This window comes from Oreochromis niloticus, linkage group LG2, assembly GCF_001858045.2.
Source record: "Oreochromis niloticus isolate F11D_XX linkage group LG2, O_niloticus_UMD_NMBU, whole genome shotgun sequence".
Classification (NCBI taxonomy): Eukaryota; Metazoa; Chordata; class Actinopteri; order Cichliformes; family Cichlidae; genus Oreochromis; species Oreochromis niloticus.
The window spans coordinates 19,294,374-19,310,626 of record NC_031966.2 but is presented as its reverse complement, the minus strand read 5'-3'; the positions used below and the strand labels follow the sequence as shown (position 1 = coordinate 19,310,626).

The window sequence follows — 16,253 nt, the reverse complement described above, 5'->3', positions numbered from 1 at the left end:
ACAAACCTAATTAGCTTTTCTGTGTGACATGTGTTCAGGCAGACACACGTGAAGTCCACATACAGCTTTCCTTTAAGCCTAAACAATCTAAATAACCTGTATATGTCAATATTGTCCTTTTTTTAATGAATTAACATATTTTTTATTTCATAATATCCTGCCATGCCGGTGAAATGGCTTGAACAAGAATGGACTTTAAATTGATCACATTGCACGTGCGTGCGCGTGTGTGTTCATACTGCCACCAAGTGGCCATAAAGTGTATCACTATTACATAGTGTGGTGTAACTTAGTAATCCTTGCATAATTCACAACACAAGTCTTACCTTCTGCAGGTTGGGTGTGATAGTAACATTCAAGATTTCATTCTAGCCTGCAAACTCTTTCAAACAAAAACAATACCTTTCTTTTAAATGTCTCTTAACAAAGGCCTCATTCATTCATTTTAATTCCCCTCCCTCCTCTTACCCTCCACACAAGCCAAGTGGGTTCCCCAGAGGGAATTTAAGAAGGCAAGATGTGACGTCAGGTGTTCAGGTGAGGGGCTTCTATTCACTGGTCTTCTGCATGTAGTCAGGTTGGGAACCTCTCCTGCGTCACAAGTGATGTAAAATGACGGGGATTCCCAAAGATCTTTTCCAAACTTATCCCATGCTGAGCTGGGGGGACACTTACAGAGAGACAGATGACAGCCTTGCTCATACAAGCTTTAAATCAGTAATTATTCTATGAGAGATATATAGCCTGGACTTTACTAATCACTTGAAGTAAGTTTTTATATTTTATCATTGTTGACTTTTGTAGTTTTTTTTTGATCACCTGTCTTCATATGTGACATTGTCCTTATATATTGTGAGTTATGCACGTTAGATTTTAACAGTCACAAAACCACATGCTTCTTATGGCTGAGATTTTTGTGTATCAGGAAGGTGGTTAACAGAGAAGACCATGGACATTTGCCTGGTTGAGGCTTGTTTCTATGACATTCTGCTCTTGGTAAGTCTGATATTTTTCCTTTAAGAGGTTTCTCAACTTTAACAGTTTAATCCTCCTACTATATGTTATGATAAGGAAACTGGAAATATGTGCTATTTATACATGTGTGAATATAAATAAATTAATTACATAGCCGAAATCAGAGTTTATACAATTCTAATGAGGTTAAAAGTCAATATTTTGTATGACCGGCTTTATTCTTCAGCACAGTCTGAACTCTTAAGCTTTCTTTAATTCCCTTGTAGTAGACGTTAGGAATAGTTCTCCAGGCTTCTTGAAGCTCTTTTATTATGTTAGTTTTTGACCAATAGCTCTTTGGTAATCACCTGGTTGGTGCAAAAATACTATTTTTAAGTCTGTCAAACTGTTTCATATTTGGCATTTTACATATATTGAACTGAAAAAAAAATCTAAACAAATTCTGTGTTTTTGCAATAGGGTGCCATAATGTCCATTAAAATTAGTTCTTTGCAAAGTTGTCTGTTATTTGTAAACACAACACTCATTCATCCCTTGAGTTAGGTGCCTTTTTACGCTTGCAAGATTCAATGTTTAGTGAATAGAACGGGAAGGCAAGATTAACTTTACACAGGAGACACTGAGGGACAAAACAGATTAGACTAGAAGAGGAAACACAAAAGGGAATTAACTAAATACTGCTTAAGAGCCCCAAACCAAACTTTGCATGCAGGATGTGACAAAATACAAACAGACACTACGGGAAGATACTTACTGGCAACAATAAAAATACAAACAATCCAACTTATCTTTCAAGAGAAACAATGAACAAAACTCAAACACAAACAATGCTCAAAACCAAAAGGAGCCATGAACCTGCAAAAAACTCCAAATCTTGGATCCATACTCAGGGTCCATGACACAAGTACAAGAGCTGGACTGAAAATGAGTGAAAAGCACCTATTGCCAAACGTCCTTCAGAAACAAGAATTGTTTCTCAAGACCATTTCTTTTGCTCATTGGGAGCAAAAGAAATTGTTTCTCAAGACCATTTCTTTTGCTCATTGGGAGCAAAAGACACAATAAGTACCTTAAGAGGTTATTTCCAGTGTTATAATGTAAAAATGTTTAAGTTCTGGACTTTAGCAAATTTTTGAGATCATTTACTTGAGAATTTAAATTAATGGATTTGCTTCATTCAGAGAGTTATATTATGCTCATTTCCTGACACCTGAGTTACTGTATAGATAAATGCATATATAATTCTTTGTGCATAATTAGTTCATAAAATACAATAGGTTGGTCAGTGCACAAACAATTTTTAATTTTTTAAAATCCTTATTTGTGTTTTCATGATATCAGAAAGTATTGTTTGATTTATAGAAAAACGAGTGCAACCTACTTACAGTACATATTAACTTCTTCACATTTTCCTTCTGTATTTTAACAGTATGCTGTTACTTTTGTAAAGCCTCTAAGCTCTTTCACTACTCGCAATTTCAAATGCGTGTTAGGTTTGCTGTGGGTTGGTGCAGTCTGAGCCCATCTGTGATCAGACAGAGTTCTTTCACCCTAACGGCACTTGTGTTGCATGCCCTGCATGTGTGCCTGGAGAGGAGCTCTCAGAGGTAGCGCACACACTCCTCTTTAAGCTATTGCTTGTTTTCTAGATGTGCTACTTCGCTCCAGGTCTATAACACATGTGATTTTCAGGACTGTGGCTTTGGAGATGGTGAAGAAGGCATCTGTATTCCATGTGAAGAAGGAAAGTTCAGTACAGAAACAGGTGTGGCTCCCTGCAGAACATGCACCCAGTGCAGCCTGCTGAACCGCCTTGAGAAGAAGGCATGCTCACCCACCAGTGACAGCCTGTGTGGACACTGCCTCCCAGGGTAAATTATTCACACAGTGCCAACATAAACACAAGTCAAATAAGATATTGTGTTACGCATATCATTGTGTTGTTTGTGCAGGTATTATGAACTCAGGAGCATGACTGGGGAAGTGGAGCTGCTGTGCTTACCTTGTTATAGTCATGACACAATCCATAAAGAGTGTTTGCTATTGACATCTAAGGGTTTTAAAGCAGGTAAGGTCCCGAAACAGATAGCAAAGCAGTATATGTTAACAGTTTTGTTGAGTGGTGATTGTTCAGAGATATGGTTAAGGAAAGGTTATCTGTGGTTCTTTTACAGAGAGCACCACCAACTCACCTAAAGAACATTTCAGAGACCCAGAAGAGAAGAGTGAGTTACTTCATGTCATGAACAACTTTGTTTTTATTAGTCTTGTATTCACTTTGACCTGACTGCCTTTTTTTTTTTCTAAGGAGTCAAAGAAGAAACGTTTTCAGTCGTCCTGATTGCTTCAGCAACAGCTTCCTTGATTTTCCTTCTTGCTCTGCTGCTTTGGGTTTTACACCTGACTGCTGAAAAATTCAGTAAGCCAGATCACGTTTCAAGTTTCTGTTACTTCTTCCCACCTATCTCTTGTTTACTCGACTAACAGGGGATCATATGCATTTGTTGCAATTTTTAGAGCAAGTTCCCATATATGCTTCCAAGCCTGAAGGAATATTATCTGCTGCTGACCTTCAGCACACACCTTTGTTCACCCATACAGACAGAGCAGCACAGCCAGGAGAGGCACCCTCACAGACAGTTTCAGCTGAAAATCCAACAAGGTGCTTTGTGAATATTATTACATCTATGCCTTTCATTTATCTGTATCAGTGCTGATATAATCATTGTTATCATTGTTTATTATAAACCTGTTCAGAGGTCTATACTCCTTGAGCCATGAGAATGAGGTGCATCCTACCTCTATTGTGATTAACGTCACCACCAACATCAAGCCCTCCAGTCAGAATACAGACAGTATTACACAGGAGGAACAACAAAGCCTCATCACACAGGAGGTACAGTTTATACCTATAGCTACGTCACTATCACACTTAGAGTCCACCTTTAGCAATGCCAAACTATAGGAACTTGAAATGTAGGAAGTTATATACTATATATTTTATATATATTTCATATACAAAGTCATTTTTTTAGTTTAGTTTAGTTTAGCTTTTTGTGTGTTTTTTGATAGTCATAGTGTTATCTAACCATGAAGAAAACTTTGGTCTTGTTTCCTGATTTACTGTGATTTTTGCCACGGGGACTTCTTTCTTCTTCCAAGAAAAAATGAACAAGACACAGAAAATTACTTACCAGAAATGATTTTTTTTCTTTTCCAGAAGCAAAGTCTAAGATACTGCCAACAATTTCCCAGAAGATAAAAAAAATGCTTTTCAAAATAAAATATTCCAAATCGCAATGATAGCAGGTTAATGAGCAGATCAGGACTCATTAACAGAGAATCACAGCTTTGTGTCTATATAATACCACTGCATGACATATGCAAGAGAAACACAATATAATGACACATACAGTTATCAAGACTGACACTGTCAGTTAATCACTTGATTTGTTTATTTTGAGATTAAAGTTTGATTGAATTCAGTATATTGACTCAGAATCTCAAAATCTAAATGATTTAATTTATAATGATGTAAAACAGAAAAACACAAACATCTGTCAAATACTTTATTTTTTTTCTTACTTGATAATGACAACACAGATTGATGCTCCTTTTTTATTCATTCAAAATATTTCAGTAATAAAACATAGTTATATGTCAATGTATTTCACACATGTATAAATTAAGTGACTATCATATTACTTCTTTTCTACCATGTCTCTTTTATTATGTCACTATCAGATGGAACGACAATTGCAGAACATATGGGAGATTGCTGAAGGTATGTACGTCCCAAACCAGCCATTACAATTGTATATATATATTTTATATATTTTATTTTATTTATTTATTTTTTAATTCTCTGTTGTTCCTGGGATCTGCTGGACGAGTCACTGCACTGAGTGCTCCGATTACCACTTCACCCTCCACATCTTCTCAAGTTCTTCTCTCAGCTCTTGGGATTTTTTGAGCCTCTCGTGTTCCTTCTTCCTGATGTTGCTATCATTCAGTATAGCTACATTGATCACTATGGCCATCTTCCTCTGTTTGTCCACCATTACTGTGTCTGGTTGGTTAGCCATCACCAGTTTCTCCATCTATATCTGGAAGTCCCACAGGATCTTAGCTTGGTCATTCTCAACCACCCAAGGGGGTGTCTCCCATTTTGACCTTGGGACTTAAAGGCCATACTCGGCACAGATGTTTCTGTATACTATGCCGGCCACTTGGTTACGGCGTTCCATGTATGCCCTGCCTGTTAGCATCTTGCACCGTGCTGTGCTGGATTGTCTCTAAGCAAAAGGAAGGAGGCTGAGGACTGGTGAGTGTCAGGATGAGACAACACACAACCATGAGTCTATCACGAAGATGGCCACAACCAACAGGGTGAATAGTGAATACCTCAGGTAGCAGAAACCTGAGAAAGAACAGGAGAAAGGAGAAGAACCATAGGGGGAAGACAGGGCCCTGCACTGTGTGTACCACCGGCAGATAGAGGCAGTGGCTGACATCCAGAAATCCTACCAGTAACTGGACAAAGCTAGACTGAAAGACAGCACAGAGGCACTAATCATGGCAGCACAGGAACAAGCTCTCAGCACAAGATCCATAGAGGCTGGGGTCTATCACACCAGGCAAGACCCCAGGTGAAGGCTGTGTAAAGATGCCCCTGAGACAATCCAGAGAAGATGTGGAGGGTGATGGCAACAATGGTTCCAGTGGTAATCGGAGCACTCGTTGCAGTGACCCCCAAGCTAGGCAAATGGCTTTAGCAGATCCCAGGAACAACATCTGAGATCTTTGTCCAGAAGAACACAGTCCTAGGAGCAGCAAAGATACTGCACAGGACACTCAAGCTCCCAGGTCTCAGGACCCGAGCTTGAAGACTAAAGAGGGAAATGTATATATGTATTTTAAAAAAGGGTCCTTTTTTAAAAGTTTTCTACAAGGATGAGTTCAGTATGGTACGCCACTGATTTTACTTGTACTGTGCTGATCTTGTGCAGGACAGAGAATTGAGATGCTCGACTACGACTCAGTTCAGGACTTGTCTATCCTGCTTGACTCTGCTGACAACATCAAAACCCTAAGGAGACTGGCACGGTCTTTGGGTGTTCCACCTCAGATCATCCCTCATATCCGAGGCTTCCAGGACCTTTTTCAGTACCTGCGGACCTCCACCTACACACTGCTGCCCCAGTTGGCCCAGGCTGCTGCGCTCTTGCCTAATTCTGAAGTTGTCAAGAGGATACACAGAGCTGTGGTGAAACAATAATGTCTTAGAGATCCACAGGATGGCAAGTGTTGTAGAGACTTTCTGCTCTTTTTTGCAGGACTCTCACCAGATCATTCAGTCAATCTAACACCTACTGTTGAGACATAAAAGCATGACATTTTATTAAAGCAACATTTTTTGAGTGAAATGATACATTGGTGTATTAATGGGAATTAAATCATACCGGATTACTGACTATTCTGAGGTTCTCATCTTCAGTCGAGTATATATATTTAATAGATCATGTACTGTAAAAAACGCAGTGAGAAAAGTACTTATTTCTCCTTTGAGTGTTAGATATCCAGGTCACTGCAAAGGCACCCTACGTGCTGTGTTATTTCCTGTTTACCATGTAAAATGATGAGCAGCCCTCTGGCTAAAGCATGTGAGACAGACCAGGACAGAGGATGCAGTGTTCACGGTAAGTGAAAGAACTGAGAGCCCTGAGAAATTGTGTTATTCGCTCACTGGGAGAAGTTTGCCAACTTACCAGTTTCCCAGATCTCCAGATCGTCAGAGTCTTCAGAGCATTAGTTCGGGTGAGTATTCAATCTTTTCCATCACTACTCTTCAAATCCATCTCAAAAACAAATGGCAAACAAAACTTCAGTCAAGTTCGAAGTCTTTTTTTTTTTTTTTTTTCTAATCTGAAAACAACAAGAAACTCCAAAACCTGGATAAAATATTCTACATCATTAAGAAACTTTGCTTAACAGGGCCTTTTTCTCTTTCATTCAAGTGGTCGCTATTTTAGTTATTGCCTCTAAGACCTAATACCTGAATACCTTGAATTCTCACCAGCTCTTGTGGATAAACTTTACATTTATCAGCATGCAAGAAGTACCCATATGAACGCTAGGTAGCGTCCTCGCATCTGTAATTAGAAACGTGATCAGTAAGTATTGGCGCCCCACAGCCCCCGCCTCCACATCACGATCGTCTGGTGAAAAGATGAGGCACTAAAAGAATTATTTTTGAAAATGAACTCTAAAACCCTCAAGTTATAAAGTTACTTGAGGGACTCCTGTCCTTACCAGAGCATTTTTAATATCGTGTCCCTTCTTCTTTTGTTGGTTCTGTCGTGCCAACAAGTGATTTCCGATGTTTCTCTGTGTGTGTGTGTGTGTTTTTTTTTATTATCTTTATACGTCTAATAGCTTTGTTTGGTAAACAGTTTGCCCCATTTAAATGATCTGGATAGAACTGTGATGTTATATGTGTTGAAGTCTTTGATGCCCTCTTGATTTGTCTTAAAAAATACATTTTTATCTTTAATGCAACTTTTTACCTGTGTATTTCAGCTGACTTGATATTATTCATTAGAGTATTTATTTAAACGGTTGTAAATGAAGTGTTGGCCTATAATCTATGAAACATATGTCCAACATATCTGTCATGAATTATATCAAGTTATTTTGAATCACAAGCATCAATCCCGTCTCACGGTAGAAGCTGTAATCAGTTTTTGGCAAAGTGAGTTTTATATATCCTTCATTTATCCAGGTAAAACGTCTCACTGACATTAAAATGTTTCATTGACATTAAAAATTAAAACTGGGTCATTGACATTTAAAAAAAAGTTTGTTTTTTTGGCCAAGAGGGCAGTTGAAGTTAAAACAAATATATTATAGGGTCCATAACGATATTAAAAGTGGACAAAAACAGGACTAGATTCATTATATTGTAGGTACAATAACGTAGAGTGGTAAAGATACTTGCATATCGCTGACTACATCGGAAGACACTTTTTGTTACGACATTGTTCAAAGTGAGACATCCTGATTTGTTCGCCCTATCTTTGATGTCCACGTCCCCGTGGTGTCCGAGTCCTACCGGCTGCGATGGGTTACGCGCCCTTGTTTTAGAAAAAAAAAAAAAACACAGAAGGAAAACTTCATAGAAATGGCGGAGGGTGCTTCGACTCTCAAGGGCTTGAGAGCCCAAATGGGTAAGAAATATGTTGGCAGTTGTGTCTGTTTTTGAACCGCTTGTGTCTTAGGGTGTTGTACTCACTTTCTATCATTTGCAGTCAACTGCCGCCTCTGACCGGGTTGTTTGAGCGGTCAGCTTTTCTAGCTAGTAACGTTAGCTCGCTGCCCGGTTATGAGCCGAGTATGGACGCGGAAAATATCTGCAACTTCTTCCCACATTAAAAGTTACACGTTTGGTTGATTTTGTTAGCTGATGGTTGTGCTGATAACTTTTAAGTGAAGCAAATGGACTGGTCTAACTCGCTGTAAGTTAAGTGTGTGCAGTTAACGTTCAGCTAAAGCTGCAACTATACGTCTTGCAGCCTGAGACCCGGTTGATATGCCACTACTTCTGCATTGTCAGCTTTCACGCAAATTAATAACGTTGTACAGGAAAGTGGTTTTATGTGAGTATGTCGGAGTAGATAGGCGTCCTCTAAATTCTTTGTAAACTAAGCTAGCTTCTGTGTAACTAGTAAAAATAGTACTGGTTTGAATGTCGTTGCTCTTCGCTCCGAGAATCCTGTCAAACGTGGTCTTCTGTTGATCTTTGTCAGGACGCTTTTTCTGATCGGGTCATGCACTTTGTAATAGCGACGAGCTGATTTGATGCCCAGTAAAGAACCCAGCAGGCAATTTATTTTCTCCACCCGTGGATCAGGCGGTTCATAGTGTATCAGCAGTTTTGTAGCTTCCTGCTTGAAACTCATCTTATCTTATGTTAAGTGATCTCTTCCCTCTCCCACATCCATTGTCCCACATTCATGCTTATTTGCTGACATATGGCATAACCCCCTTAGTGCTCCAGGGAGGGCAACTATAACAATGTCTGACCTGAATTTCAGATAAAGCTGCACTGTCAAACTGTCAAACGCTGAGCCCTGAGCTCTCTCAGGACGGTGTAGCTGTTTTTCCTTAAATGCTTAGATGCACTGATACCATAGTTTTGGTTGGACCAGCAGCCATGTGTCGCCCACTGTTCTGTTAAGCAAAATGCACATTGGCCTTTTGGAGACTGCACTATGTACAAGCTGAAGTCTATCAGTGGGCCCATCCAGATTTGGACGTGGATGTTTACTGTGTTTGTATCTGCCTGTATCAATGCATGGTTTGTTATGGCTGGATGAGCAGTCAAGCCTTTTTCTTTTCTTTTTTTGTTAAACTGTTTTAGCGTAAAAGGGGGTTTTCTACATACCCAGATTGGGTGTAGGCATGTTTTACTCCTGGCAACAAATGGATCACATTTTAGTGCCGTTCTTCTTCCTGTTTTCTTTCATTTTTCCATTCAGTGTTTTCAGTCTGGCCCTCAGTTCTGTGGCTTTTTTTTTTGTCTTTTAATGAATATTTCTACCAAGTTTAGAGGTATGCGTTTGTGTTCTAGGCTTTATGAGGAGTTAAACCATGTCTTCAGCAAAAGTCCTTCAGCCTTCAGTCAAAGTGGAGGACTGACAATAATAAAATTATGCTAGGAATCTAGCTCATGTACATGGTCATTTCCACAAGAATGTGAGGAAGAAGAAAAAGTACCCTGCTATTATAAAGCGAGATCACACTGCTGCAAGTAACGCTGCAAGGTTGTCGGGATCCTGGCTTAACACATGCTGCAGCAGAATTAAAAGCATGAGAAGTATTTCTGAACTGGGTTAGATTTAACCAAAGGAGGAAATGAACCACCCTCAATTTTGATGTGTAGCTTCTTGGTTCTGTACTCTTAACTCTGGTTGTGTAGCAGAAATGCCCCATCTTTTAATTTTTACCTCTTAAAATGACTGAGAGGATGTGTTACAGTTTCCACACTCATGTATGCACGTACCAAATGATTTGAATAGCAAAACATGCTAATTTGTATAGACTAGAACTAACCTTAGAGTAACCCCAGAGTAGTTTAGTTCATGAGGCGTTAGTTTGTATGATTATATATTGTTGTTACTTCATTTTACGTTATCTAACACTAACATTTCCATCTCCACAAAGACGGATTCTCTACCAGCTTTGGTGAGCTGGGATAGCTTATGGACAAATTTCCAAATTGTCCCCTCTTGAAAGTCTTTGAATAGAAAGTTTATTTGTGTCTTTGGGCAACATGTCAGAGCTTATTTCAACATGGTTCATGACCTACACACAGCAACAAAGACCAAACGCATGAATACAGGGTTCAAGAGATGTTACACAACAAGTAAATGTCAGATATTCAGGGATTTTGGCCCTTCCACCAAAGAAAAATAACAAAAAGTCATGGATTAATTTATCTAATAATAAACGTATTTTTGCTTATCAAAAGAGAAAAATAACTAAATGTATAGACTTCAAAAAGCTAACACATGCTCTTTGCTTTCAATGTCTGCACATCAATGGTGCTGATGTGGATAGTCACTCCTCAAATAGTCATGAACATTAGTTCCACACTCTTGGCACCAAGAATGCTTTGGTTCAATAAGTCTTCTAAACTGAATAGTTTAAAGTGTGGTAGACTTGGCTGTACTTCTTGGGGTTTAATTAGAAATCTAGAGAATGTATAATATTTATGTATATATTTATATTTTCTGCTTCTTTTTTTTTTAGCTTAACCCTATAGGACTGAAAAATAACACAACACTAAAGGGTATGAGTACTATATAATTATTAAAAATAGTGGATGTGAGAATGATTAAATTTGTTGATGTTTATTTTTTCTGTGTAAGACAAAATGGTCCACTTAGAGCAGGAGACTCCCTTGGAAAGTTGTCATCATCATCCTGCTGGTACTACAAATAGCCAGGGCTTACCTTTACATGAGCAGGTCTTGGTAATCCCATAGAAGATTTACTGTGTTTGTGCGTGCGTGTTTCTTAGGCATCTATCAGCTGTGTTATCCATCCTGAAATTTTGTGTTGGTTGGCTCATTGTGTTGGTAACCTTTAATTTTTCTGAATTTTGGGGTAAAATGAATTGGAAAAAAATAAAGTAATCAGTGGTTCAGGTTCATGTTTGCCTGCATATTTGCATCTGATAGTGATCAGTTGGAGTTACAAGGCCATGTAGTCAATATCAAATGTTAATCCACCCTTATATTTAGCAACGCAGACACTTCCTGTGCAGCAAGCTATTTAGTTGCGCCATGCTACAGGGCACAATAAAGAGTGCAGTTGAAAGGAACCATGGAAAAAAAAAACCCTGACCCACTGATCTGACTCTTGTGTGTCCACTATACTAATATTATATGTAATGGAAGTTGTAAAAACATGTCGTATGAGTATTCTTGTTGTTAAGAGAACTATCATTTGCCTCAGATTGTTATGATGTAAGGCAGACTGGCCTGTTTCCTCTTTCATGTTTTGTTTGGGCTGCAGAGCTGGGTCATTATCAGCCCCCCTGGTGGTCTTTACTGATGCCATAATAATCCATCAGGAGAAGGCAAATCATATTCGGTCAATAAGTATATCTGCTCTTTCTAATGCTAGATATTACTGAAATCAGTATCACAACAGAAGTGCAGATTTATATTAAAAGTATGTAATATGTTACAGAGTAGGCAGTACAGTGGAGTGGTGGTTGGTAGTGTTACAGCAAGTTGGTATGTCACAGCAAGGTTTGAATCCAGCATGGTGTCTTTCTGTGTGGAGTTTGCATGTTTTCCCACAGTCTAAAGACATGCATAGGGATAGGTTAACTGGTGTGAGTGGTTGTCTGTGTTAACCCTGCAACAGATTGGTGATCTATCCAGGCCATATCCTGCTTCTGACAGCTGGGATAGGCTCTATCCTCCCACCCCCTAAGTGTTAAGCGTTAGATTAATTACCAGCTAAAATTCACAACTTTAGACTTCATGATTGGTGTTTTTGGAAATTGAATATTATCTGCAGTTTTTTTGCTTGTTTTTTTTTTTTGTCCCACATTTTCAGCTACTGGTGATTCTTACTCAGAACATTTGCAGTAATCAATTCCTCTCCAAACAATTGAGGAAAAATCACTCTGAAAATATATATTCTATCAATCAGAGTTTGAACAAGCAGTCATCCACAGCTTCTATCTCTTGCATGTGCTGTTTGAGACAGCTCATCAGCATTCTTCTGGTTTTGGCCTGCTAATGGTCATCCCAGAAAACACTGATACACTGATACATAATCAACATTAACTCATTTTTGAACTCTCAAATTGCGAAGAGATTTGAAAGTTCAAAGAGTTACAACAAAGCATTTCAGATAGTGTAAAGAGGATTATGTATGAAATATGTGTGTGTGTGTGTGTGTATATATATATATATATATATATATATATATATATACACTTTTGCATTAAAGTAAGTGAGTCTATGACTAAATGAGCCTGTAAACCCTGCCTCACAAGATTCGATATGTTTAAAATGCTTCCCTGGTGACTAAGTTAGAAAAGTTTAAACTCACAAGAAGGACTCCAAAAATATTTTAATCAAGTTATTTACATGTTTGATGATTGCCATTAATAATTATATATTACAATAATAATGATGATGATGATGATAATAATGATAATAATGATAGTTATACTTTGATAATGAGTGCTAAAGATGAGTCCAGTAGCTTACTTGGTTATGTAGGATTTATGTGCAATCCATTTCGATGGGTTCACAAATATCATGCAAATATTTCTGTAACCCAATACAGACTCGTCACGGGGCGACTGCTTTTACTGCCTCACATTCTGAGCCAGGAAAAAAAAAACATGCTCCGTCTCATGTCTTTAAGGTTTTGCTGAGTCGTGGTGTAGCAGGAATGATGTATGTTAATGTGTGCAAATCTCCATAGTGATGGAGGGATGAGTGAGTGCCTCTGATTGGCTCTTTTCATTTCTATGAGCACACCTGGCTCTCTTGAGGTCTGTTGGGAAAACAGTGTCTCTTCTCGCCATCTCATGAAAGCACTTTAATCAACACATGAATGTGTCTGACAGCAGAGATTTGTCTCATTTTATTCCAAGATGCATCTCTTCCTTGGTTGTATTTATATATATTTTGCTTATTCCTTAAAACTACAGTCACTACTACTGTGACTGTGGAAGCCAAAAACTCTGTAAAAATTGATTTTGCAGGTGATTATGCTACACACCAGTAGACTTCTTTTTTTAGCTTAACAGCTGCTGCCTCCTCAGTTTGCACTTTCTGTCATACTTCCCTCTTTGCAGACAATACAGTTTCCTGAAATTACAATCTTGAAGTGTATAACCTACTACAGAATGACCAAGGTCAAACATCATGCTTGGATTAGCAGCTAAATAGTTTGCATTGTTTTATATACATATAGCATTTCATCACCCCCTTTATAAACGTATCCTTATTCTACTGCAGTTTGTTATATCACCACCATTTCGTTTACTGTTAATAAAAACACTTTAAATTGCAAATTACAAATTTGATGTGATTTGACACTGGGTCCTGAGTGAGTCTTCAGGCTTGGTTTGGTTCTCTTTGTTGTTGCTATGACTCATCTAATTTCTGAGCCAGTATGATCCTTGATACAGGCATAAGCATGAATGAGAAGCACTTCACCTGTCCTTGCTGTCTGTAACTTAATGTCAGTTATCTTGTGACGGTGTATACCATTGTTTTTTTCTGACTTTTCACTCTAATAGAGAAAAATATGTTGATTGTAGAGTTCTAGAGGTTTCATCAGTGTCCAGTCATCTATATTTTAGACAATAGTAACCAAACATATAATGTAAACTCCTATAATTTAAATAAATGTTTTCTGTTACTGTATTCCTTGTGGTATTGTATGATTGCCAAGTATTTGTTGCTGAATGACAAAAAAAATTAGTGACTGATGAGTAATTTATGAATCCTCTGTCTATTTGCGAGTAATCGGCCACGTGTTGTGTGTCAGCAAAACTGTTTAAAGTGCAGTCAGATCTTTCGTCATTTATTGACTTCTCTAAATGGAATGAAGAGGACAGTCCGAGTACAAAAGTGAAGTGACTTGTAAACATCTGAGAACCAGCTGCACACTTCGACCCTTCATAAACGTCTCTGACTGGAGAGCATTGAGGTTGCTGTTTGGATAATTGGTGCATGAATAGTTAACCTGACAGGTCTAATTTCCTTTGCTTCACTGAGGTAAACGATGTCTATTAAGTCAACAGTTCTTACTGCTAAATTTGGCACTGTTGCATTGTGTAAGAAGGGTCCATTGTCTTCTCTGCCTTACAGAGTAAGGTAATACTTGTAGAGTTGATTTCTATACAAGGAGAACATGCTACACTCGGAAAACCATTCCGTGTCTATGGTGGGTCAGTGGTTTGCTCATAGCAACCTGGTAAAAAGCTTTGTTTTCTTAAATTCAATCTCTCTGGGGCTGCTTCTTTTACAGCTGTCTATAGTATATGTTACCCTGGTGGCAAATAATGTGGGATTATGAGGGTTGTGAGAATTCAGTGAGCATAGACTGTTTGAGGTGCTGGTGTGTAGCCTGCCATGATAATGCTTTGTATAGCTCAAATACTGATTGGTTCAAAAGTTGTCTAAAACCGGAAGGAGAATAATAGCTGAGTTGATTACAAAGAGGAAGAAAAGCAAAAACACATCAAAGATAAAAAAAAGAACACATGGAAAGCACAGATAATGGGTGCAGGGGACAGTTTTCATTCTTTTTTAACAACCACTATTATACTTTTCGCATGACCTGTCTAACAAGATCGGGAACATGTTTTCTTCAGTCACTTAGAATACCTTTGTGCAAGAACAGTGTTGTTTCCTTAAACAATTATTGGCTCTATTTGTCCTATTGCACCACCTGGACCATCATTCTTATAAGGTCCCAGTTTGTTAGTACTTAAGGAGCTCCTTTGCAACAAGAAATCTCCAGAGCTTTCTTAATATCTCCTGCATTTTAACTTTATTATAACATTAGTCATATGAGATAAATTGCATGTGTTAAAACTTGGAGAGAGAGTCTTGTCTGGATCTTTTTTAAAAAGCATATGAAAAGTTGTTTTCTTAATAGAAAATATATATTTTTAAGATTAGCAATAGGATTGCTTAGTTGCAGTGGAGACAGTGAGATGCTTTCAGGAGCTTTCACAGTCACAGGACTGACTATCATTTTGCTCTTTGTCAGCATTTATATAATGCCAACAAGAAGGGAAGAAACTGGTAACTGATGCCACAGCTCATAAAGCTTGATCATGTCTTTCATGTGCTTCCTTCCTTCCTGACCTTCTGTCCTTTAACCGTACTTTTTTTTATGAATAGTTTTGGCTGAAGAAAGGACTATTGACCCTGCGGTAGTTTGATGGGAGAGCTGATCTTCTCTTGGAGTTAGACTTTTTATAGGACAGACTGCACGCACATCAACTGTTAAAGCAATCATTGTGTTTTTGGGTACATGTGGAAATTAGTCATCAGTTGGTTTTATGTTTTCTGGATATTTTTATATGAAATGTTGTACACCTGTGGGCGTACATGCTGTATACCAGGAAGCTAACAAGGGCTTTATTCTACTTTCTCATTGAAGCTTGTCACAGAAAGCACTGTATGAATAACTACACAGCTGACCACAAACATGGTAGAATAACTGGATTGTTGTATAGCTTCAGATCTATTGGATCTCTTCAGATTTACCATTGATATGGAAAGCAAACAAAACACAGAACAAAAAACAACTTATTCAAATTTTTTGGTTTGAACTAATGGTTTAAACAGAGTTTAAACAGACTGAACTTGCTGTGCTTTGGGCCTTAGTATTGCTCCCGTGTAAGGTGCTTGCATGCCATCAAGCTCAACTTTTAGATCAATGTCTTGGCCAAGGACCCTTTGCCACGTAAAGTAGATCTCCGCACAGACTAAGACAAAGGAACCAAAAACTGTTCTGTTATCTGAACATCTTTTGAGAGATAAGTGCCAAATCTCAGCCAAAACGTAACTGGTATTTAACAAACATTTGGATGTTTACCAGTGGAAGCTGTATCCCCTGCAAGGTACTGCTGACTTGTCCATAGTTTCCTGTTGCTGGATAAGTGATTAGGAACACAAGTGGTTTGTTTTTTTTGTTTGTGTGTGTGTCATGGAAACTAGAGCTGCC

The 16,253-nt window shown here is 38.3% G+C and overlaps 2 protein-coding genes across 13 annotated transcripts in view; both read left to right on the top strand.

Annotated features, from left to right (window-relative positions):
• Positions 1 to 348: 348 nt before the first annotated feature.
• Positions 349 to 8,132, top strand: LOC102082922 (tumor necrosis factor receptor superfamily member EDAR). The gene is made up of 11 exons (XM_013271388.3): positions 349 to 537; positions 926 to 996; positions 2,469 to 2,582; positions 2,668 to 2,846; positions 2,928 to 3,043; positions 3,150 to 3,200; positions 3,284 to 3,394; positions 3,493 to 3,637; positions 3,733 to 3,871; positions 4,720 to 4,759; positions 5,985 to 8,132. The coding sequence occupies exons 2-11, from the start codon at positions 949 to 951 to the stop codon at positions 6,251 to 6,253; spliced, it is 1,212 nt and encodes a 403-aa protein (XP_013126842.2). The 5' UTR covers positions 349 to 537; positions 926 to 948; the 3' UTR covers positions 6,254 to 8,132.
• The window catches only part of map7d3 (MAP7 domain containing 3), a 26,151-nt gene continuing 17,940 nt past the window's right edge, over positions 8,043 to 16,253 (top strand). For all 12 annotated transcript variants that reach the window (XM_025910994.1, XM_025910997.1, XM_025910995.1 and 9 more), the window contains exon 1: positions 8,043 to 8,201. In XM_025910994.1, coding sequence (XP_025766779.1) covers positions 8,156 to 8,201 — 46 coding nt within the window. In that variant the 5' untranslated portion in view covers positions 8,043 to 8,155. The remainder of the gene's footprint in view (positions 8,202 to 16,253) is intronic.